General features: G+C 47.4%; 2 protein-coding genes across 6 annotated transcripts; both read left to right on the forward strand.

Annotated features, from left to right (window-relative positions):
• Window positions 1-673: 673 nt before the first annotated feature.
• On the forward strand, window positions 674-13,629 carry LOC135240386 (FHF complex subunit HOOK-interacting protein 1B-like). Of its 5 annotated transcripts, XR_010325668.1 has the most exons (12): window positions 674-1,220; window positions 3,213-3,674; window positions 3,862-4,500; window positions 5,231-5,476; window positions 5,975-6,142; window positions 6,646-6,725; window positions 7,211-7,380; window positions 7,864-9,351; window positions 9,441-9,619; window positions 10,069-10,234; window positions 10,644-12,043; window positions 12,166-13,629. XR_010325668.1 is itself a non-coding variant. In XM_064309793.1 (11 exons), the coding sequence occupies exons 2-11, from the start codon at window positions 3,546-3,548 to the stop codon at window positions 10,919-10,921; spliced, it is 3,543 nt and encodes a 1,180-aa protein (XP_064165863.1). In that variant the 5' UTR covers window positions 674-1,220; window positions 3,213-3,545; the 3' UTR covers window positions 10,922-13,629. The 5 variants fall into 5 exon arrangements, 4 of the variants coding, with proteins under 4 accessions (XP_064165863.1, XP_064165864.1, XP_064165867.1 ...); XM_064309793.1 differs by having other exon boundaries at window positions 10,644-13,629; XM_064309794.1 differs by having other exon boundaries at window positions 3,216-3,674; window positions 10,644-13,629.
• A 1,997-nt stretch (window positions 13,630-15,626) lies between these two features.
• On the forward strand, window positions 15,627-22,586 carry LOC135240387 (hemopexin-like). Its single transcript, XM_064309798.1, has 10 exons — window positions 15,627-15,768; window positions 16,816-16,835; window positions 17,731-17,850; window positions 18,687-18,844; window positions 19,149-19,302; window positions 19,767-19,979; window positions 20,094-20,189; window positions 20,325-20,455; window positions 21,821-21,968; window positions 22,099-22,586. Exons 1-10 carry the CDS (start codon window positions 15,704-15,706, stop codon window positions 22,323-22,325), a joined length of 1,332 nt encoding a protein of 443 aa, XP_064165868.1. The 5' UTR covers window positions 15,627-15,703; the 3' UTR covers window positions 22,326-22,586.
• The last annotated feature ends 1,559 nt before the right edge of the window (window positions 22,587-24,145 follow it).

A 24,145-nucleotide genomic window follows, 5' to 3' on the forward strand; every position in this document is an offset into this window, starting at 1 on the left:
GACTCTGTTTTGTAACCCCTCACACCCCTGTAAAGAAAACATGACCTGCAGGTGACCCCTGACCCCCATGTGGCAGGGAAGGAACAGCGTGCTGTGGTTACACAGGCTAGTAATCACAAAGCACACATTTCCTACACAGTAAAATGCTCAGTGTTAAATCAGCTTAGTGAAATGCACTCTGTGAAACTTGTCAGTGTCTAAACTGCCATGTCTCTGGTCGGCTTAGACACTATCAATGCTACAGTAAGCACAATTCCCAGACTCTAAAGTGATCTTTACATCCTGAGATCTCTCAAGATCTGATTATCTGGGTTCGTAGTCCAGGAGAGGAGGTACACGTCTCCATGTGCTTCAACAGCTGCAGCATGTGCTAGAAACAGCTGCTACATATTAGCAGATGCCAAACTAAAGTCACTGCAGGTCAGTAGCCAGGTGGCCAGATCCCACTCAAGCCATTGGCATACCATTAGTGAAGCCAGGATGCCCTGCTCTAGCAGGCCTGAGAGGGGCAGCACTGAGTAAACACATTATCTTTCAATTAATTCTACAGGGTTTTCACCCCTTCAAACTGTAAGGACACTTATACAGATGTATTTCAAGTGAAGAACGACCTGTCGTTTCATGATAAGCCTGAGTAAAGAAATTGGGTTTGTTCACTGTGGTAACTGAGACCAGAAGATTTGGCAATGTATATGACATCTTTCTTTACACACGAACTAAAAAAACTTTGACTGATGAGATTTAAACCACTGATACAGAATACACCCTGCAAAGCTACTCTTGACAAGTAGATGGTCGCTCGGGTCTTCACTTTGAGCCAGGACCATTACCATTCCGCACAAGCAGGCGGGATCGTAAAGCAGTCATGAATAGAAATACCCAGTATTCTGGGACAGGGCAAATCCATGAGGTACGCTCTTGTTTTATTTCACCCTCCGCATAGGGCAGACAGCGCGAGCGTCATTGCGTCGCTTGCGTGAGGGTATGAGCAGGAGTTCCAGGAAGATGGCTGCGAAAGTCAGAGCAGTTTTGATTTAATAAAAACGTAACACATTTTAGAGGAGTGTGGGGAAAATGGAATCCTAGGAGATGAAAGCACCGCCTACTGTTTCTACAATAGTTTTGTTTTTCTAAGCACCGCCGACCTGCAGAGATTGCCTGTGTTGTGTTGGAAAAATCGCTTTCGCCTACAACCGGGAAAATACTGCAACCGTTTCCAGGTGAGTAGATAGCTAACTGACAACACCAGTAGCCAATACATGGTCGCAAGCACTCGCATGGGATTAGTTTTGACGAAAAGTTTTACAAAAGTGAGTGAATTTATTGGCAAACATATCCGGTTACTATAAATTGTTGCTGATTGGGTATTTGGACGCGGACTTTTACGCGGATGAAAAACTAGCATTTAATTTTTAATAAAACAAGATTTCATTTGGAGTCAGCTGTCCTCTGAAAAGCTGAATCATTTTTCCTGGATCAGTAGCTCAGTGTGGGTAATTTAGCTGATATTTATCTAGCCTCCTGGCTGTTTATATAATTAGCTAGAGAGTTGTTAACTGACGCCCAACATGACAAAATAATCAGCTGATTCTTAAATATCCGTATTGCCTCTGCCTTTTTGGCAACATTTGTCATCTGTCGAATAAAGCTTACTCAAGCAGCTTTCTATTCATGGCTGCCATGGCTTTGCCTTTGAGTCGCCGTTATGCTCGCTGTTAAAACTTATTTTCCGTGGAGGTAGCCAGCTAAATGTTTAAAGTCATAAGCACTCCAAGGGTAAAAAACCTTACATGGTACGACATAGGTCGTAAAATGTGCGTCTGCTCGCTATGTTGATTGTGTGGCCAACAGTGTCTGAGTACATTTTAACGTTCGTGTATGTAGTTTGCGAAATGCTTTATTTTTTTCTAAGCGGTTTCATTTATCAATTTGTCCTAAATAGATGTAGCCTATTATTATTTTTTTGTTTTGTTTATTATACACCACCCTACTGCTCGTAAAATGTTATTTTTCATATTCGAGTTTTTCGGTATTTCATATGTCTGAACAGCCGGACTTTGACCGTTGACGTATGGGAGAATTTTAAAAAAAGGGTTTGTCCTTTGCATTTGTCCTCAGAACATAAGGAAAACTCCAAATGCATGCGCTGTTGTCAGTGCTTCGCTCCCTTTCGGGATCGCACCTTTTCGAATCCCATTTTGACTTGCGGTGCAGGGCGCAGTGTTTAATGCTACAACATTTTCCCTGGTCTAACCGTGAAGTTGGCTTATCCTGAATCCATGCGCCAATATTTTATGATGTTTGTAGTAGTTGACCGAGTATGTAAATACCTCTAACGGTAGTGAAAATGACAGTAACTGAGACGGGCACATAGCCTATGCCGTCATATGTAAATAAGAAAGTACGCCTTATTCAAAGCCAGGGTACAGTGTAATTATTCAACGTATCACAGCAAGACCTAGTTGCATTTCATGACTTCAGCTTTCTGGTGTCAGATGAGTGAGGGCTTGGACCGACAATTGCGTTTGTTTGGGGCTGAGGTTCTGCCCTTACTTCTATGGCATATTAGCTACATCACGTAAGACTCGGAAAAGGGAGTATATGAATCCCACAGTGACCGTGTGTTATGGTGTGATGGTAGGGAGGAGTGTGTTTGTTTATAGATCGACTCAGATCGAAGGTGACCCAATACCTGATGCTCACATGTTCCTTATTAAGAGGTTACTCTTAATAATAATAATAATGAAAAACCACAATAATAATAATAATGATAATAATAATAATAATAATTGCATTTATATAGCACCTTTCATATCATGATCTGAAAGTTAGTCCACCAGTTCACCTGCCACACATTTAGTTGCTAGCATGAACCTAGCTATTCTGAAAAACTGTTGCTGGACTTTGGCCTTTAATTAGTGCTTGCAACAGAAGAATGTGACCGGTGAATGAAAGCTTTGTCTAAGTTAACCTTTGTTCTTTAACTGCCAGTCTATGCTCCTGCATAAATGCATGCTACTCAGAACTACCTGGATGTGATACTGTGATGCTGTAGCTGTAGTGAGCAGTGTGCTGTTACTGTAGCTGTAATGTGCAGTGTGCTATTACTGTAGCTGTAGTGAGCAGTGTGTTGTTACTGTGGCTATAATGAGCAGTGTGCTGTTACTGTAGTTGTAATGTTTTATTTTATTGTTATTGAACCTTTATGTTAGCAGGGTGTCCTGCTGAGGCCAGGGGTGTCTTGCAGAGGACAGCGTGCAGTGTGCTGGGGCCTCTGGGTATGGCATTGGCAAGGCAGCAGGCTGGATGAGTCCACTGGACACCAAACTGACAGTCTGGGAGCACCTGAGCAGTGACATCACGAGAGAGGGCGAGGCCACAGGGGGCCGCCCTCCCGAGAGGCCTGGTTTATCTCCCCGCATTCCGTCCCACCTTTTCCTGGCTTGCCCTGTTCCAGAACCCCTCCTCCTCGCTTCCTCATCCATGAGCCTCTGCCCGCTCCTCCTTCCCTCCTGCCCCTGTGACCTTTCACCCTGGCAGACAGGATGAGCTGGCTGAGCCGGCTGACCCCTCGGGGTCACGGCAGCCGAGCCAATCGGGACACTTCCCCCAGCAGCCCTGTCATTGCTGACCCAGAGACTTGCCTCATGGTGTTCCAGAACCACTGGAGACAGGTACACACACGCACCCACACTTGCACGCAAACTTGCACACATTTTCCCCTTGACTTTGTTTGAACCAAATATCAACCATTTTTGTATTTACCTGCACAAGGATGGAAATTAATTGAATTGCCCCTCCTCCCTTTCTCCCTCCTTTCACATTTTCCCTGTCTTTCTGCCTCCCCCTCTCCTTCTCCAGGTGTCCTGGGTGCTGGAGCAGCAGCACTTGGGGGGGTCAGGTGTAGAGGATGAGCTGACGGCTGTGCGGAACCATACGGATCAGATGATGTGCTTGCTGGCGGAGGAACAGCCCGCTGGGGCTGCCCCGGGCCCCATCCTGGAGATGGTTCTGAAAGAGAATGTTCTGGACCGGCTGCTGCAGTGGCACCTGCGTTGCGGTCTGTCCCCCAACAGCCAGGGGGCGCTGCTCAAGCTGTTTGAGGTTCTGATAGGCCAAGGCCAGCAGCCGCTGCTCCAGCACAAGCCCGTGCTGCAGCCCCTGCTCAGCCTGCTGACCGCCTGCGCTGACCCCGTGCTGGGCTGCCCGCCGGCCCTGGAGGGCAGCCTGGTGCTGCTGCTCAACCAGGTGTGTGTGTGCATGGCCCAGCAGGCTGCTGTGCTGGAGCTGCTGCTCCATGCTACTCCTGGCCCTGCCCCCCAGAGCCCCGCCCCCCTGGGCCCCTCCCCCCAGGTCATCTTCTCCCTACTGGTACCCTTCATCCACCGCGAGGGTTCCACCGGCCAACAGGCCCGCGACGCCTTGCTGCTCGTCATGGCAACCTCCGCCAGCAACCAGGCTGTGGCACATTACATCACCGAGAACTCCTACTTCTGCCAGGTGAGCTGGGATAGGGCGGGGCTGAGCGGGGTCTGGTAAAAATGGGACTTCATTTGGAGCATTGTATATCAGATACCTTCACTGTTCCTCAAGAGTAAGTCTTTTTGTCTCAGGTTGATTTCTATGAATTGTATTGTTGTGTGATATCTGTGACTCATTTAGCCCATCGTTAAGGTCATTTCAGCTGTATTTATTTATTTTTTAAACTGAAAGGCTGAGGCTGTTTTCTTTGGCTGTGCTTCAGCTTGGCCCAGAGTGCTGCGTGACACAATTAAATAGCAGCATATTACACCCTTTCTCACACTGCACTTTCTTGCACCCATAAACAGCGACATGACGCTTATACTTAGTGGCTTCTGCTAGCTTAAAAAAGCTAATGCAGCTAAAGCTAATGCAGTCTGCCTCCCACTTGCTACTGTACCAATACTGGTAATGCAGAGTACCTCTTTCTAGATAATTTATCTGTCCTGGTAATACAGAGCACCTCTGGTTAGCTAACAGACTAGCTAATATGGTCATACTGCTAATGCAGTGCTAGACAACATCAAATAGTGCTAATACAGAGGCTCCTACTTGCTAATATGCTTGTGCCGCTAATACAGAGTGGTTCATGCTATCTAATGTACCCGTACTAATAATTCATATCAGTCCATGCTAATGGATTACGTGATACTGCTAATGTAGAGGCCCTGTTGTGAGCCAGCGTCTTCCTCCGCTGCTCTGACTGCAGGTCCTGGCGGCGGGCCTGAGTGCGCTGTACTCCTCTCTGCCGCGGAAGCTGGAGGTGCGGGACGACGACTGGCACGCGCTGCGGCACGAGGACTGGGTGGGCGTGTCCTCGCTGGCGCTGCTGATGAACTCTCTGGAGTTCTGCAACGCCGTGGTGCAGGTGTCCCACCCCCTGGTGCGCAGCCAGCTGCTCGACTACATCCACAGCGGCTTCCTGGAGCCCGTTATCGGCCCTGCCCTGCACAAGGTCCGCCCCCCCGGCTACCCCCCGCTGTGCCCCCAAAACACTCCTCTGTGCCCCCACTGTCGTATCTGGCCCAGACTGCTCATCTGTCTAACCCCACTGTCAAATTGGCCCCGAACCGCCCCAGGCCTTTTGTCTGCCTGCTGCCATTATCATTGGCACATTTATCACCTGTGTACTTGAGTACAAAGTACAGTATGTACAACAATACTCTCTGTCTCTCTCTCACTGTCTGTATCTCTCTCTCTCTCTCTCTCTGTATCCTCTTTCTCTGTCTCTCTGTATCTCTCTCTCCTCCCCTCTCTTTCTCTCTTGCTTTCCCTCTTCCTCCCTCTCCCTCCCTCCCTCTCTCTCTCTCTCTCTCTCTCTCTCTCTCTCTCTCTCTCTCTCTCTCTCTCTCTCTCTCTCTCTCTCTCTCTCTCTCTCTCTCTCTCTCTCTCTCTCTCTCTCTCTCTCTCTCTCTCTCTCTCCCTCTCTCTCTCTCTCTCTCTCTCTCTCCAGTCCTCAGTGGAGGAGATGATAGCCAGCACGGCGTATCTGGACCTGTTCCTGCGTAGTGTCACAGAAACTGACCTCCTCAAAACCTTCCTGCGCTTCATCCTACTGGATCGCCATGACAACGACACCATCATCGACACGCTACTCACCCGCATCAGCAGCAACTCCCGGGTCGGTGAGGGGTGGGGTTAGATAGAATGAGGGAGGAGCTATATGAACTGGGAAGCAGCAGGGATTTGTCCTCAGGCTTGTGATCGGGCTGATTCAGTGCAGCTGTACAATTAGACCAGAATCTATCAGTAAAAAAGAAGACTGTGTAAACAGGTTATAGTATTTATTAGATTATACAAATATTTGTACTGGTTCTGTCTCTACGCTTGAGGAAAATGAATTGTTCCATCTGAAAGTACAGTGAGGAAGAGGGAGGGTGGGGGGGGAGAAAAAAGAGTGATAGAGAGTTAGCAAAAGAGTAAGTATGTGGGAGTGATAGAACTGAAGTTGTGGAGAAGAAGAGCGATGAAGGGATGAGTGACAGGGGTGGATGTGGAAGGAGAGAAGGAGAGAGAGTTAGAGTTACTGAGAGTGACTGTGTTTGTCCACAGCTGTGCATTACTGAGGGTGACTGTGTTTGTCCACAGCTGTGCATTACTAACAGTGACTGTGTTTATCCGCAGCTGTGCATGGTGTCCCTTAGTCTGTTTCGTACTCTGCTGTCCCTGAACTGTGAAGACCTCATGCTTCAGCTCATTCTCAGGTTAGTGTTGGTTGGTACCTGAAGCTGCTTATGGAGTCAGCGTTATATGTTAACTGAGCTGCATTCTTTTTGTAAAAGGGAGTAGTTGGTTGATGATACAGGCAGCTCATGTACACTATGTAGATATTACTGGCATGAATGGGAGTGCACATAGCTGACTGTTCAAATGAGTCAGGATAACCACCCACAGAAACAAGCAGTAAAGGAGAGCACAGCTTCAAAGAGAAAGTCACAGAAAGTCACTCTGTGTGTCCTGAGCACAGTGTGTCCTGAGCGCAGTGTGTCCTGAGCGCAGTGTGTTCTGAGCACAGTGTGTCCTGAGCGCAGTATGTCCTGAGCGCAGTGTGTTCTGAGCACAGTGTGTCCTGAGCGCAGTGTGTCCTGAGCGCAGTGTGTTCTGAGCACAGTGTGTTCTGAGCACAGTATGTCCTGAGCACAGTGTGTTCTGAGCACAGTGTGTCCTCAGCCCTGTTTCTGTGTTGCAGGTATCTGCTGCCCTGTACTCATGTCATGCTGAGCCAGAGGCCTGCTGTCAGGGGGACAGACTTGTACGGCAAGTCAGCAGACAAGTTCCTCTCCCTCATCCCCGAGTGCTGTCGCCTGGACACAGCACCCCCTGGTGACCAGGAGGATGATGGCGCACAGTGGGGGAAAGGTGAGGAACTGGCGAGTGTTTGGATCAGTTGATTATTCCCACAGATAAGCTCTCATAGTTTTAAACTTCTACTGACAGTATACCTCTGGCTCTGCATTTGTAGCCTGATATTCTGGTGGAATGTGCTGCATGTCTAGGTGCTCTAGGGGAAGAAATAGGGAGACAGTTTCCAATTGGAGAGAGATCAGTTAATATAGTGAGGTTTGGTGCAAATCATGTTGTATTACCTGAGTTGATCAGAGGAGAGAGTTCTGACCAAACTCTGAAAACATTTTCTTGAACAGAAAAGTGTTTTGCAGAACATGGCACATTAGATAGGAGTCAACGTATTTTGCACAAATTGAGTTTTCACAACATGCAATAGGCACGATCTAGAAAGCAACTGATGATGGTCGACTGGTCTTATCTAGAGTGTGTTGATTCTTAAAAATTTTATTACAATGACTATATTATTATTATTATTTTCTATGCTATGATTTGTAGCCTTAGAGAGGCCCAGTATGGAGTCTGCTGTACCTCCCAAACCCAGCACCCCATCCCGCCTGGCACTGTTCATCCGGTCACAGGGCAGTGGCCCTGACAGGGCCCCAACTCGCCCACGAGGGGACTCCAGCCCCCCGGCATCAGAGGGGCCCCTGCAGTGGGTGCCTGAGGCCGCCAAAGGCCTGGAGTGGGAGTACCTGACGTACCTGCGCGATGCGCGCAAGGGCGTCGAGCTCTGCGCCTGGGGCTGCAGGGACTGGTCCGCCCCCTACGACGGGGTAAACCCCTCCCCCAACTCCGCACCCCCGCCACCTCCTCCACCCACCGCCATGCCCACTCTCGTCATGGTCCCCGAACATTTCTCCCTCCACCCGGTAGCCGCTAGCGCCCCACCCCCCGCTGCTCTGTCCTCGGCCCCCGTCCCCACCGCACTGCCAGACTCCGGCCAGCAGGGGGCGGAGGCGGTCGGCCCAGGGTGCAGTGGCTCTAACCGGGATGACGGCGAATGGGACGTCACCATCAACGAGAAACGCATCAGCCTCACGTCGCACTCCAACAAACGTAGCCTGCAGCACCTAGTGCCTGTCACACATGATGCCCCGTCCCCTCCCCTAGCCTCCATCCCCCAATCGCCCCTCCCTCTGTCCAATGGGGTAGGGCCAGGTGGCGTGGTCTCACTCAGCCAGAATGAGGGAATGGAGGTGAAGAAGCTAAAGAGGGAGCTGGGTGATGGCTGCTCTCCTGCAGAGGGGGGGCAGGACTGGGTGACAGGAGGCCCCCCAGGGTCCTGCCAGGCTGTGGGCAGTGTGCTCTCTCAGGGGTCTCCCAGCCAATCAACACACTCGCCACTAACGGCATCTTCACTACACGAGATGGACACCAGCAAAAGCCTGGAGTCTGCCCCTAACCAAAACTCCGGCCATACCCCAGAACCCATTCCTGCTCCTACCCAAAACTCTGCCCATACCCCAGAACCCATTCCTGCCCCTACCCAAGACTCCACCCATACCTCAGAGCCCATTCCTGCCCCTACCCAAAGCTCCACCCATACCTCAGAGCCCATTCCTGTGCTGTCCCTAAACTCTGCCCCTGCCCAAAGTTGCACCCCTATCCCAGGCCCTGTTCCTGCCCCCACCCCCAGCGCACGGCCTCCATGGGCCGCAGCGATGAGCCAGGGGCTAGAGTCGGTGGACAGCCTTATCAAGGAGCTCCTGGAGCGGACGCCTATGGCTCTGCAGGGTGGGGACTCTGAGGGTCACGGGATTAGCATCGAGGCCTTCCACCAGGAGCTGCAGGAGCTGGAGGACCGGGTTCGCCCACTCAAGGAGCACTCCCAAGACCCCGCCCCTGGCCCCGTCCCCACCGCCACTGAGCAGGAAGAAGACCCACCCCCCACAGCCCTCGACTCTGAACCCAAATCAGAGAGCTCAGCCAAGGAAGTGTGCCGTACTCTCTCTCTAGGACAACCCCTCGGCCTGCCCTACACAGGTCAGCACTACTTCTGTTTTTACATATGTTCTGTGTTTCACTCTCTGCCTGCGGTTTCTGGATTGTTCTCTCCCTCCCCCCCTGTGCAGGGCCCTTCATGGCGGTTGTGTTTTCCAAGCTGGAGTGCATGCTGCAGAACTCGCTGTACGTGAACATCCTGCTGACCGGCATCCTGGCCAGGCTGGCCTGCTACCCCCAGCCCCTGCTGCGCTCCTTCCTCCTCAACACCAACGTGGTCTTCCAGCCCAGCGTCAAATCGCTTGTACAGGTACGCCACCTGTGTCTCTCCTCGCTTTCTCTCTCTCCTTTCTCACTCTCTCCGTTTCTCCCCTCGCTTGCCTCCTTAGTCCCTCCTCTTTCTCCACAGCCCTGCTCTCTCCTGGTCCTGGCCCTGGGATGTTTTGGTTTAAAGAACGGCAGCTATGGTTCACATCTATGAGTTTGGCCCCTCTGCTTCCACAGTAACTGTGTGAAAGCACTAAACACGCCACTGAAAGGTTTAATGTAATGTAATGTAAGGTTTTCTCCTCTTGCAGGACTACATAGATACTTGTATTACGTACGTGTTTACACTGTAGTCAATCGCCTTTACAGATGCACGTGTCTGTGATGCATGTGCCTTCCTGTCAGTATCTCTCTCTCTGTCATGTGCTTAGGATCTGGGTCAGGGCAGAGCTGGACTGGGGCATTTGTGCTAAATCTCTCTGCTGTCCTCAGGTGCTGGGATCGGTGAAGACCCGGATCGAGGCTTTCGCTGCCGCTCAGGAGAACTTCCCGGATATGCTGCGGAGGGCGCGGCAGTACCTGGTGGCGCGGGGCAAGCTGGACTGGACCGACCCGCTGGGCCTGAGCGTACCCAACCTGCGGCGCTCTGACTCGCTGGGTCAGTCTGTGGGGGTGTGGTCTCTCCAGAGTAGCTCACTGAGCCTTCCGTCACTACAGAAGCCTGCTGTTCGGCTGTCTCTTTACCTCTTATGCTTGGATTTGCTAGCTAGATCAGTTGAAATATAGCTAGCTGGTTTGCTCGGTTAGCTGTATACCTTTACATAGCTTTCCAGTGTAATACAGCTTGCTAGTTCATAGCATTGTTAGCAATATAGCAAAACAACTAGCTCTGTTAGCTATATTATTACTGAATGCCTGAAGTGAACAGACTCTGTGTTTATAACAAGTGCAGATTTTACATGAGTAGATAGGGCATGTGTGTATGTAACTGTGTGTGCGTGTGTGTGTGTAACTCTGTTTAACTCTGTGTGTAACTGTGTGTGTTTGTGTGTGTGTGTGTGTTGCAGTGAAGAGCAGGAAGCCCTCGCTGGGGGATCTGATCCTACGGCACACTCAGAGCCCGGTGCGGGCGCGGCAGGCGGCCCAGCAGGCCCTGGCTCACGTGCGGGGCGGGGCTCTGGGGGGCGGGGCCCCAGGGCTGGAGAAGCAGGCGGAGGCGCTGCGGGTGAAGAACGCCGTGTACAGCGCTGTGGTCTTCTCCGAGTTCCTCAAGGAGCTGGCCGCTCTGGCGCAGGAACACGCCGTTGCAATGCCCTTCCCCCCCAGCCAGGGGGCGGAAGAGTGACCCACGCCTGCCTGAGAGGACAATAGGGGGCAGTGTGGGACTTGTGTGCAGATATAAGTCATTGAAATTTTCATGTGTGGGCCTGTGTACACACTACACCTGGGTCTCATGCCTATTAATTATTTTGACAGCAGTTAAATTTGAACATGGTTTTTAGTGAAAATATTACTGAAGCTGAATTATAATGAATGGAATTTGTTCAGAATATTTGTAGGATTTTTAAGACTGATGTGAAGGGAACCATAGTCATTTTGTTTGGTTAAATTCTGACCCAGGCCTGGTATGCACACACATGCACGTACACACACACACGCACACACACACAGATACACGCACAGACACACATACACACACACGCACACACAAAGTTATGGCCTTCTGAAGCCACATCTCAGAAGCAGAATGGCACTTCTCTGCTTTATTCTGTTCTGGCTTTACTGTGAACTCACCTCAAATCCACAGCTGTATCATCAACCCACAGTCTCTCAACTCTCCCTGGAAACTCAGGGGATTTGAGGAATGAACCAGTGGGGACTCTGCCAAAGTGACCATTACCTCTATCACCCCCGCCCTGCCCCTGTACCTCCCAGCCTTGAGGGGCAGGTGTGAAAATGGCAAATAGTAGGATAATTTTGGACCTAGGGAAGCGACCTTACTGTTGGAAGGGACACCTGAGGAACCAGCCAGTCAGTGTTCACCATCTCCAGAGCAGAGGCATTTGTAACCAATAGGCAGTGAAGAAACTGTTGTGCGGGCAGGGGGAGGAGTTTCCTTATATACTCGTCACTTGTGCTTTTTTCGTCTGCATTTGGATTGTGTTTGGTTTTTTATTGCTTTATCATTTTATCTTTATATGAGATGTTTTAATACATATCACCATGGAGGTAGATGCCAGACACTCACTGTCTAATAGACAGTCTGGTCTTCTGTAGTGTAATGATACAGTGTAGCCAGAGCCCTGGTGTGTATGTCAGGGAGTACTCTCATAGCTCATGGGACACGGGTGGAGATAAAAGGAGACTAATCTCAGTTTAGAGCACTTATTTTAAATATAATGGTTCTGGCTCTCAGAACTTCAGGTATATTCCTCAGTTACTCCTGTGCTTGGGTGTCAGTGGACCTGTTGGTTTGCTGTGAAGGATGTGGCATTGGGCCTTTTGGACAAATGTCAGTACATTGTCTGCCCTACACTCTCATTTCCAGTGTGGAGTTCTGTCCAGCACTGCTGAATGTCCGCTGTATAGACCTGCTGTTGGAGCTACAGTCTGAATCTCAAAGCCTGATCTTTGCACGGACCTTTGGTCTCACTCTACACTGGTGCTAAGTGCTGAGGTAGTTAGCCATGTCTGCGGCCTGGTTTGCTCCAGCTGTGCTCTGTAATGTACGAGCGCTCACTGGTCAGGGTGCCTGTGTGTGTCAGAGTGTGAGGAGTGTGCTGTGTTGGCTCCTGTGACTGAGCACAGAGGGTATAGACACTGTCTGGGTGTCAGTGCTGGAGTCGCTCTCTTCAGTACCAGAGTGCTGCTGGGTTCCCTGCCTCACACAGTAATGTGTTTGTCAGTCTTAACGTTAAGTCTTTCATATGTGCAGTGTTGTACCAATTTTCTTTCTCTTTGATATTTGAATGTTAATTTGTGCCAAATCACTTGAGTTTCCAATCTGACCTTCTGAAAACTTACTCTCAAAAGAGCCATTTTTTTCAAACATTCTGCGCAATTGCAGATTCAATCAGAAGCATATTATTGAATAAGCGCTTCTATTTTTATGGTCTTCATGCCATTTTCCAAGCCATGTTTATGTGTTTATTTCTTAAAGTTAAAATCATTATAAAGAGTTAAATCAAATGAAGAAAAGGCAAAGCTTTGGGCCTTCGGCACCCCTTACTGCTGATAGGATGCCAGGGGGTTAGATGGAGATTATGGGAAATCTGCAATAGCTCTGTTAATATATTACATTTTAAAAATATTTTTTGTTTATAATTTTTTACATTGTTGTAATCATGTCCGGTGCTGTGATTTCCAAATTGTTGTGTAGAGGTTTTAAGTGTTTTACTGTAAATGCAGTGTTGGGCTCCCCCGGGGACACAGGGGCCTTGGGTATCGCAGTGTGAGCCGAAAACCCTGCCTTTCTAATATTAACCAGCTATTGTGATCTCCAGTGATTGATCAATAGTGCTCTCCCCGTTCCCCCTCCCTGTGGACAGCAATAATAATAATCTCTGCATATGTATAAATCATTTTATTCTAAATGCAAATTATGAAAGACGAAAGGAATAATTCTGGGGAAGAGTTAGTTTTATGGTCAGAGAGGGATACACTGGTAAATATGAAAGTATATACTATTATGACTTCTGTTATGAAAAATTTGTTTTGTTTTACTTAGAGGGTTGAGATATGAGCCAGGAGTCAGGTTAGATGATTATCTCCAGCCCTTTCTGTTCTCCATCTCTTTCTATATTCTTTAAAAACATTTTATATGTCTTCAGGAATCTATGCAAGTTGTGTTTAAGTGCTGTCCGTCAACACTGAGGTGTGGCCTACATACCGACTCATCTGTGAATAAAGCATAAATCCGACAATGAAGGTGACATAATCAAAGTGAAAAATAATGAATGTTGGAAGTATTTTTATAAATGTAAAAACATGGGAGATTCTGTAATTAGCAAAAAGGGAATTTTATTAATTTATAAATCTTTAATTTGAGAGTAATGCTGGTGTCCTTGTGTTTCTCACATGCATTTCATCTTCTTACCCTCCTTTTATGTGGATTGTGTGTGCACCTGCCATCTCTGGCATGTCTACAGAGCAGCACACTTCTCAGGGCGATTGACTGTTCAGAACATGTCTGTGATGCTTAATCTAAAATCATGATGGTCACTATTGTAAAAGGTCTTTTATGATAAACAAGGTGGTTTAGACACAAAGGCGAATATAGAAAATATGGAAAAGCAGGAAACGGGGAATAACTATAACATTGAGAGAGAAATTCACTTACTCTCGCAGGCACTCAGGCAGTGTAAATGGTCACACCACCCTTTTACAGACACTATTCAGACTTATTCAGGCTTTCCCTCATTCTGAGGCTCTTGGTCAACATTGAGTAAAAATGACAAAGATGGATTGGCATTATGATTTAATTTTTTAGTGCATGTCTTAGTCACTATGAGGTCAGAGGCACAGAAGTTAATATTTGTAAAGATTGAGAAGTTGCGGTCACTAATTACTTTGGTGGGAAATCCTGGAAAGTGCCGAACACTTTGTGCTGTATGTCATTAGGGTGTGACCCAATGCCCCGGTGTACCCTGCCAGGCCAGGCCGATGCTCACGCGTTGTACTGGCAGAATTCCAGGGAAAGCACCCTGGAGGTTCCGCCTGCTCCTAATATGATGATTCTGCCTGTCCCACTGAAAGACTGAGTGCAAGCATAACATGCCACCAGCAGAGGGCGACTGTTGTACTGTGGCGCCAGCATGAACTCAGCATTTTTTGTTCTCCAGTCAGATGTGGCATTTGTTGTCTTCTTGTTAGTGTTCTCCATTCAGTTTGGCCAAAAATCAAATATAGATGCCCTAACTGGAAATGAGCTGGCTGCAGTCTTCTGATTTCCAAACTTTTTTTTGTTGTTGTAATTTTAACATATTTAAAATGTATCTAAGTATAAATGTGTTCCCAAGAGCCTGCCTGTTAAAATAGTTGTCACAACTGTTGAGAGGTCACAGTATGTAAGATTTGTTGCCATATGAGCCTTTTTAAGCAATCAGTAAGCAACAATCAAATATTGCTCAAACGTGGAATTCCAGAGAGGTGGACAAACACATCTGAACTGTGGCTTCACATTTAGCGAGATGACCTGTGTATTAATTAACATTGATGTTTGTATGAAGCTTTGTCCAAAGGAACAGCAGAGAGGCTTATCTGTGATCTGAACTTTCAGACCTGGAGTTATCCCTGTACTCAAATATAAAAGTAAATAAGTCCCTTGTTGCTCAAGCAGTTCATGGTCAGTAGAATGACATTACATTACTCGGTCACTGCACCGAGTCATCAGTTAGTAAACACGAGTGGACACATTGTTGAAGTTGATAACAACATTGACCAAGCTGGCGAAATGCTCTTCAAGTATATACTCTGTGCTTTGTGCATTTCTCCTGAGCCAACAAACTGAGGCCAGTAATTCATGTGTAGGACCAATCTGTAGATTTTATCCATGGTGATGTAGTGAGAAGCTCTTTGACTAGTTAATGTAATTGGTGCCACATGGATAAACCTAATTATGACAGGAATGATGATGATGATGATGAAGCTGCTGGATATTTCTCTTTTTTCTATATTTCTATATCCAGTCCTCTCAGGTGCTGCTAGGGGGATATGTGCCTGTTGCAGAAAACAATGGCTGCCAGCATGCTGTGGTAATGCATCAAAGTGTTTCTTTGTTGCACAACTTTTAGACCACAAACCAGGTGAGTTGCTGGGAAATGGTGGGCACAATGCCACTGAATGGCCACTGAAAGTAGCCAATGCTTTCTGTCCTGCTGGCTTTGCTAATGGGAAAAACCTGAATTTCTTCATGGAATGCAGATGAGCTGTCATTTCACGGCATTTCCTTGGTGGACAGCGGCTTTGAGTTTGATTATTCCTGTACATGGGTGTATTTGCTCTAATCTGTGTACACTGTGTGGGTGCAATCCCTCTGCCCCCAAACAGGACGTCCCACTCACAGCTCCAGTATAAAGCCCATCCCCTGCTCCGTTCAGCACAGAATCTGGCCCCTGGACAGCTCACCATGCGACCGCTCTCCGTCTCGCTGTGCCTGTGTCTGGCCCTGGCTTTGAGCCAGGGCGCCCCCTCGTGAGTACCCAGCATGCCGCTCACTGCTTCTCTGCTACGACAACCCTGCTCTTTCCCTCGGTCTCTGCTTTAAGTTCTTACACCCTCTTACCCTCTCCTGCTCTCCTGCTCTCTACCTCACTCCATTACATTGCATTACATTTATTTGGCAGACGCTTTTATCCAAAGCGACGTACAATAAGTGCATACCGCAGGTCATTGGAACAACTACAAAACACAGGTCCGATAAGGTACAATACTCATAACAGTTATTCATAGCCATGAACACATGGCCGGTAGACAGTGGAGTGACCATCTGCAGGGGAGTGACATGAGAGAACTAAGGAAGGTTGAAGGCAAGTCAGGCAGCAGCATTTTGAATCAATTCATCTCCCTCCTCCTCTCTCTGTCTGCCTTTCTCTTTCTTGTGCTATCTACCTCAGTCTTCTCTGTTCAGTTCAGCTCAATCACTCTCAGAAAAAAAAGGTACAAAAAGTGCCTAAAAAGGTACAACACTTTTCACTGGGGTGGTACCCTGGTTATATGTACATAAAACTGAACCCCCCAGCAATCGGTATAACATTTCATTTGTACCTTTTTTGCTTGTAAAAGGTACTTGTTAGTACCTAAAGAGCATTATTGTACTTGCCAGGGTAATTTGTTCCTAAAAGAAAAAATAAAATTTGCCTCAGTACCTTTATATCAATTCAATAACCTGTTCAATAACCTTTATTTGCCTAAATAGTAAGTCTCTAAATTACAATCTCTCTCTGCCTCGTATCTTACTTTTGACACTCATGTTTCTCTGATTAGTTTAGCTGTTTATTATTTTATCCCTTAAAAGCAGTCATGTACTCAACATGTTTTACAGTGTGGGTTACAACCCATTATTAATAACATCATTAGCTCTTTTGTAAATGTAACTGCAAGTGTAGCTTTTAGAGCAAGCTTACAGCACCAGGGCTGTACTGTACGATAGCAGCTAAAAAGATGTGTAAATATGAAACAAGTGTGTGAAGTGATACCTCTTGCTGCTGTAATAATTTCTAAATCTCTCTCTCCACACAGGCATCATGGCTCAATGAAAGGTGAGACTGAAAACAGGGTGGTACATCACACACACACACACACACACACACCTCATGTCACTCACTTCAAGCTTTTTTCCTTCTCAATTGTCAAGCTCATTTAAAAAAAGATTCATTTTAAATGAAAATTTAGAATAAAAATACATTTGTACTATTCAGTACTTAAACATAGCGACATAGCTCAGGAGGTAAGACCGATTGTCTGGCAGTCGGAGGGTTGCCGGTTCAAACCCCGCCCTGGGCGTGTCGAAGTGTCCTTGAGCAAGACACCTAACCCCCAACTGCTCTGGCGAATGAGAGGCATCAGTTGTAAAGCGCTTTGGATAAAAGCGCTATATAAATGCAGTCCATTTAAACACTGTGGCAAACACGCCTGCCACAGGCCACCAAAGTGGCTTTCCTAGGGGCCCTCCAGCACAGAGACACAGGGAGAAGATGTTCAAATAGTCCACATTTATTTGCAAGGGTTTGGCAAGATGTTACCGCCAAGGAGCAGATGTTAAAACACTGTCATGACAGAGAGGCTCCCTTGTGTGGGTGGGGATGGCAGATTTAACCTGTGCGCACTGATTACCTCACTACGCACAGGTCCAGCCACCCCTGTTCCTAGGCCCAATTAGCCAGGCCAATTATCTAATTCATAACCAATTATCTAACTAGCCAGGTCTAATTAGCTTGACCCAGGGCAGGTGTGGCTGCTTAAACCAGCCATCCCCACACCACAAACACCTTTAGTGTCATTAGACTTTTTCTCCAGATTATGGCCCTAGTGTTCTTTCCACTGCTGGACAATTATTAGCCTCCAACATTTGATGCATTTGTGATAGAAGATGAAAAATTAATGTGAAATAAAATGGGGTCAGTGGCTTATCTGAAATCTGATTGGGCCTGCCAGATCACCACAAGGACCATGCCCCAACACCTCACCAAGAGGATGACGTCCTGGATCGCTGTGAGGGGATCGAGTTTGATGCCATAAGTCCTGATGAGAAGGGCGTCACCTTCTTCTTCAAAGGTAACCACATTCCTATCCTCCACTCCACTGTTGCCTGTTGATACATGCCTGCTTATTTGGTTTATAGTTCTGCTATGTGCAATGGTGGAATTTGTGTACAGTTCAGGCGTTAAAAAAATATATAATTATGCCGGTTTATATCAGTGTGTGAACTGAGTAACCAACACTGGCACAAAGCTGTAGGAACAGTTTCAGTCTGTAAGAGATTATGTATACATAAGGTTGCTAGCCTTGTGTCATTCTGTATTAGTATTACAAGATGATTTTAGCTGTTTTAAGAGCCTAAAACCTAGATTCAATCAGTATTTTGTGTTGTTCTTTGTTTTATATTTCCTTCACAAACATGTATTGGCAAGTTAATTTAGCTATTTTCCATGCAGTCTGTGTTAATGAAAATGAACCTTGAGCCAAAGTGAAGGAAAAATAAAAAATCTAGTAGCTGGAGTGCGACTGAACCCAGCTCCCTCCTGAATGCAGACCATAGAATGCTAGCTGGAGTGTGCTTCCAGCTCTCTCCTGAATGCAGACCATAGAATGCTAGCTGGAGTGCGACTGAACACAGCTCTCTCCTTGATGCAGACCATAGACTGCTAGCTGGAGTACAACTGATCCCAGCTCTCTCCTTAATGCAGACCATAGAATGATAGCTGGAGTGCTGCTGATCCCAGCTCTCTCCTGAATGCAGACCATAGAATGCTAGCTGGAGTACTACTCATCCCAGCTCTCCTGAATGCAGACCATAGAATGCTAGCTGGAGTGCTGCTGATTCCAGCTCTCTCCTGAATGCAGACCATAGAATGCTAGCTGGAGTACGACTGATCCCAGGTCTGTTCCAGGTGACCGGTTGTGGAGGGGCTTCCATGGCCCTTCCCAGCTCCTGAACAGCTCTTTCCAGGAAATCGATGACAGTCACCACCTGGGCCACGTAGACGCCGCCTTCCGCATGCACCACGAGGACGGGTCCGAGCCGCACGACCACATCTTCTTCTTCCAGGTACCGCCAGGCTCCCACTGCGCTAACAACATTAGCGGCGTTCACTCTCTCACTTTATGCTTTGCCAGTGCCTGCAGCCGTACCTCCCGGCACTGCTCTCTGGTCAAACTGCTGAAGGTACTGTGAGGAGCTACGGGCTTAGTTTGTACTTGGATGGGCGACGCTGATGGGAAATATGGGCAAATTCTCCTCCTGGCCATCCTGTGGTCATCCCAAATGCCACTTTTTAAAAGAGTAGGGGTGTTAACCCTGGTGTCTTTGTCAAATGCCCATGAAACCTGACTTCTGTCCAATCACACTGTAGGATGACAAGGTCTTCAGCTACTACAACCACTCTTTGGAGGAGGGCTTTCCCAAGGACATCAAGGAGGTGTTTCCTGGGGTTCCAACCCACCTGGACGCTGCAGTGGAGTGCCCCAAGGGCGAGTGCACCACCGACTCTGTGCTTTTCTTCAAGGGTATGCCCCAGCAACCACATGCGTTACCCCGGCAACCACAATGCAACATGCCAGCAACCACAGGGCAAAACCCCGGCGACCACACTACGACACCGTGGCAACCACACTGCAACATACCAGCAACCACATGACAAAATCCCCAGCAACCACACTGCGACACCCCAGTAACCATACGGCAATGCCCTAGCAACTGCACTGCAATGCCCTGGCAGTCACACCACATAACATGACAGAACGCCTGAAAAAATGCAAATTGCACTTTTATGATTGAGGATGGATGGTTAATTTCCCCTGGCTAATAGCCTGGGTGAGTATTAAGCACAGTGAGGGAAATGTTCCAGCAGCCCTAGCGGCCCTGTCTTCCTCCATTATGGAGGGAAAGCACGGCTGGTCTGGAGGGGAGGTGCACCTGAAGTCTGAAGCTTCTGAAGTTGCACTGACTGGTTTTTGTTTTTGTTTCCAAGGTGATAACATCTACCACTTTGACATTAAAACCCGAACAATTAAGATGAAACACTGGGATCATCTCCCCAACTGCACGGCTGCCTACCGCTGGCTCGAGCGCTACTACTGTTTCCATGGGCACCAGTTCACCAAGTTCCACCCGGTCACCGGGACTGTGACAGGGGATTACCCCAAAGACGCCCGCAGCTACTTCATGAAGTGCCCCAATTTCGGTAAGTGACCGTGCATTCAGCCCAGTGAACAGAAAGCTATTGTGAATGTGAGCCCACTGATTGCTTTCATTAAGTGGCCTAACCTGTGGAAACCACCCTGCTGTTGCACCGTAGGCCATGGGGGTAATGACACAGACAGGGATCGCTGCAGTAATGGGCGTCTAGATGCCATCACTGTGGATGACCTGGGAAAGGCCTACGCTTTCAGGGGTGTGTAGTCTCTCTCTCTCACACACACGCAGGCACACACACGCACACACGCGGGCACACACACTCACACACACACAGCTGTGTGTGTTCAGCGGTAAGTATGTGTTGGTGTAACTGAATGCACGCGTCTCTCAGGCCAATTCTACATGCGTTTGGACACCAAGCGGGACGGCTGGCACACCTTCCCCATCACCCACCTCTGGAAGGACCTGGCCAGCGACCTGGATTCTGTGTTCTCCTACAAAGATAAACTCTACATGATCAAGGTGAGCTGTGTTAGGGGGCAGAATGGGTGTACAGGTGAGCTGTGTTAGGGGGCAGAATGGGTGTACAGGTGAGCTGTGTTATGGGACAGTGTGGGTGTACAGGTGAGCTGTGTTAGGGGACAGTGTGGGTGTACAGGTGAGCTGTGTTATGGGAGAGTGTGGGTGTACAGGTGAGCTGTGTTAGGGGACAGTGTGGGTGTACAGGTGAGCTGTGTTATGGGAGAGTGTGGGTGTACAGGTGAGCTGTGTTATGGGACAGTGTGGGTGTACAGGTGAGCTGTGTTAGGGGACAGTGTGGGTGTACAGGTGAGCTGTGTTAGGGGACAGTGTGGGTGTACAGGTGAGCTGTGTTAGGGGACAGTGTGGGTGTACAGGTGAGCTGTGTTATGGGAGAGTGTGGGTGTACAGGTGAGCTGTGTTATGGGATAGTGTGGGTGTGCAGGTGAGCTGTGTTATGGGAGAGTGTGGGTGTACAGGTGAGCTGTGTTAGGGGACAGTGTGGGTGTACAGGTGAGCTGTGTTATGGGATAGTGTGGGTGTACAGGTGAGCTGTGTTATGGGACAGTGTGGGTGTACAGGTGAGCTGTGTTAGGGGACAGTGTGGGTGTACAGGTGAGCTGTGTTAGGGGACAGTGTGGGTGTACAGGTGAGCTGTGTTATGGGACAGTGTGGGTGTGCAGGTGAGCTGTGTTATGGGATAGTGTGGGTGTACAGGTGAGCTGTGTTATGGGACAGTGTGGGTGTACAGGTGAGGTGTGTTAGGGGACAGTGTGGGTGTACAGGTGAGCTGTGTTATGGGACAGTGTGGGTGTACAGGTGAGCTGTGTTAGGGGACAGTGTGGGTGTGCAGGTGAGCTGTGTTATGGGATAGTGTGGGTGTACAGGTGAGCTGTGTTAGGGGACAGATTGTGTGCACTATAATGGAACAACAACCACATTCAGTTTCCATAACAGGGTGTCAGTGTGGGATAATGATCAGGGAAGTGAGCCTCAGATCACAGTGGTGGTGCCCTAGAGAATGAGGGCACACCACTGAGGAAGGGGGTAGTGTGCAAAAACATGTTAAATAGGACTGTCCCCTAAACCTTATCCTTCTGGTTATGGAATACACCGTTATGTAAGGAAAATACATTTAGGAAAACATTAATATATTTAACCACTGTATATTTACCTGTAAATACCTGTATCACAATATTTGAAGTACTGTGGTAAGGATTTTATATTTGGAAATTTATTGTGAAGTGTTGCAGCGTCTTGATGATTCATTATTTCATTTTGATATATTGCAGCATATTTAATCTCCACAAGGGTTGATTATGATGAATTATGATTTTGATACAGTTCTCACATTTTTGCATGTTCCAGGGTGACCAGGTGTACATCTTTAAAACCGGAGCGACCTACACGCTCATAGAAGGGTACCCCAAAACTGTGAAAGAGGAACTGGGAATCGAGGGCCCCATTGATTCTTCCTTCGTGTGCGGAGCCAACTCCACGGTTCACGTAATTCAAGGTACGCACGCTCATTTACGCTCGCCTGTCCTGCCTGCTCACCTGGGCCTGCCTGTGGCATTCGAATGTGCTCACTCTCTTTGGCTATGGTCTCGAAAACGCCACAATGCCCCCCATGTCTCTTCCTCCAGGGAAAAAGATGCTAGACATCAACTTGTTGGCCACGCCTCGCACCGTGACAAAGGAGTCTCTGCTGCCTTTCCCCAAGATAGACGCAGCCTTGTGCGGCCCTGACGGGGTCAAAGTGTTTGTGGGGCCGGTGTACTTCCATTACGAAACCCCCGCGCTCCTGGCTCTCAGTCGCATCCAGCCAGAACCTCACAAGACCTCCGTGGAGATGCTGGGCTGTGACCACTAGACCGGTGACCTCGCAGGGTGAAGCGCGGGCGTTCTGATAGCTGAGGAACAACACGGTCACCAGAGCACGCTTAAATACCGTAAACGTGCGCTTGATAAGAAGCCACGCCTGCTGTTTGCTGAAATACTACATTTTTTTTTATAACCAGCGGTTTTAAGGATTTCCCGCAGTTTGAGTGTTCAATGCTTTCTGTCCATCCATGGACTCCAAGATTCTCGGTTTTGCATGATTTATTGAACGAAAAATAAAACTTACAAAACAAACGGGAAATTGCGTCAACATAAGTGTGTCTGTATTTGTTTGTATGTGTGTTGTTTGTGTTGTTGAAAACTGTATGCTTTCCCCACTCCCAACCAACCTACAAACCTCCCATTCTCTCATCTATATATAGGTGGATCCCTATATATTGCAGGATCCCAGTGAATCCACAGAACTTTCACAATTTCTAAATAAAAGTAAACATGAAAGTCCTAACAAACACAATCATAAATTTGACTAAATGAATAGCAAACTGCAAATATATAAAATCCCCCCAAAAAATGGGTCTGACACTATGAATGCGCACATACATTTTGCGGCCTTTAACCTTGGAAAAGCCAGCAATTAAAATTCAATGGTTTTTCAGTGTGTGCTGAAGGAACTATTGCTTTGTTAATCAGAAATGCTAATACTAGAAAGTGTATATGTAGGAAATGAATTACTATAGCTCAAATTGCATCTTCCATAACAGAAAGAGAATGGAAACATCAAGACCAAAGGGACTCGTACGCTGATATTATTTGCTTTAACAAATAACATCTTTAAAATGACTGGTACGTTTTACACATTAAATTGAACAACAACCTAATGGCTTCCAATGTTGAATTGTTAGAGTTATTGCTTAAGTTAGTGTTAAAGTATACATTTATTGACATCAGTGTTGCCAGGTCAGAGATATTTCTCGCCCAACTCTCTCAAAACAAAAGTCAGAAACGAGCCCCCAGATAAAACTGTAGCCACTTCCTGTGCAGCTCAGTTTCATTTATTAATTATTATTCATTTTAAGTAGCTTAAATCATGAAAACAACCTAAAAAAGCACAAAAGAATGCATGCCCTGGAACACAGATTAAGTGACACTTTTTGGCACAATTTGTCCATGAAATGGCGTGTTTCAGATCTACCAACAGATGGCACAAGAGACCTGTGAGTGTTTTGCTTGAACCCGGCGAGTGAACAGCAGGTGGAGCATTTGACTGCATTTTTCAAGTCGAACTCTTGTTGAGCAATTTTGAACTGTGCACTGCTAGTGCAGGTCTGTGTGGACATCTTCTCTGCTTGCATGCTGTAAATGGCCAAATGGAATGACCAGCTCGGATAACGTTGCTTTATCCCAGTAAAGGATTTTTAAAAAATATTATACTTCTTTGAAGGTGCCTGCTTACTTGTTTCACATTTTATGAAATGCTTGGTCGCTTGCGTTGTCTAACATGTCTCAGTTAAACTGGTAAAATATAAAATTTGTAAAAAATGTCATTTGGCCACATTTGCTTCCAGAAATCACCTGATAAAACAAGCAAATTGGATTTTCTGAGGTAGTTTTGAATTTCAACCAGAGCACTATGCACTATTTAAATAAACACTCCCTGCAACATTTGCCTGTTCAGTGCGCATTCTTGAACAATTGTTGCAGGTGCATTTGTTGAGATTCACTCATGATTCGATCAGTCGCATAATCATTACGAACTCAGAGGGAGAAAGACTCATGATGTTCTTAATGTTTTGATCTTGAACTTTCAGCATGTTAGGACCTGTGGAATAATATAATTGGCAAAAATAAAAA

This window comes from Anguilla rostrata, chromosome 15, assembly GCF_018555375.3.
Source record: "Anguilla rostrata isolate EN2019 chromosome 15, ASM1855537v3, whole genome shotgun sequence".
NCBI lineage: Eukaryota > Metazoa > Chordata > Actinopteri > Anguilliformes > Anguillidae > Anguilla > Anguilla rostrata.

Bases quoted from the DNA above. Each gene is read 5' to 3' on its own strand.
- LOC135240387 (XM_064309798.1), top strand. From the start codon at position 15,704: ATGCGACCGCTCTCCGTCTCGCTGTGCCTGTGTCTGGCCCTGGCTTTG. The intron at 18,845-19,148 runs GTACCGCCAGGC...ATCACACTGTAG, and splicing joins ACCACATCTTCTTCTTCCAG to GATGACAAGGTCTTCAGCTA. The intron at 19,303-19,766 runs GTATGCCCCAGC...TTTGTTTCCAAG, and splicing joins CTCTGTGCTTTTCTTCAAGG to GTGATAACATCTACCACTTT.
- LOC135240386 (XM_064309793.1), top strand. From the start codon at position 3,546: ATGAGCTGGCTGAGCCGGCTGACCCCTCGGGGTCACGGCAGCCGAGCC. The intron at 3,675-3,861 runs GTACACACACGC...CTCCTTCTCCAG, and splicing joins TCCAGAACCACTGGAGACAG to GTGTCCTGGGTGCTGGAGCA. The intron at 6,726-7,210 runs GTTAGTGTTGGT...TCTGTGTTGCAG, and splicing joins ATGCTTCAGCTCATTCTCAG to GTATCTGCTGCCCTGTACTC.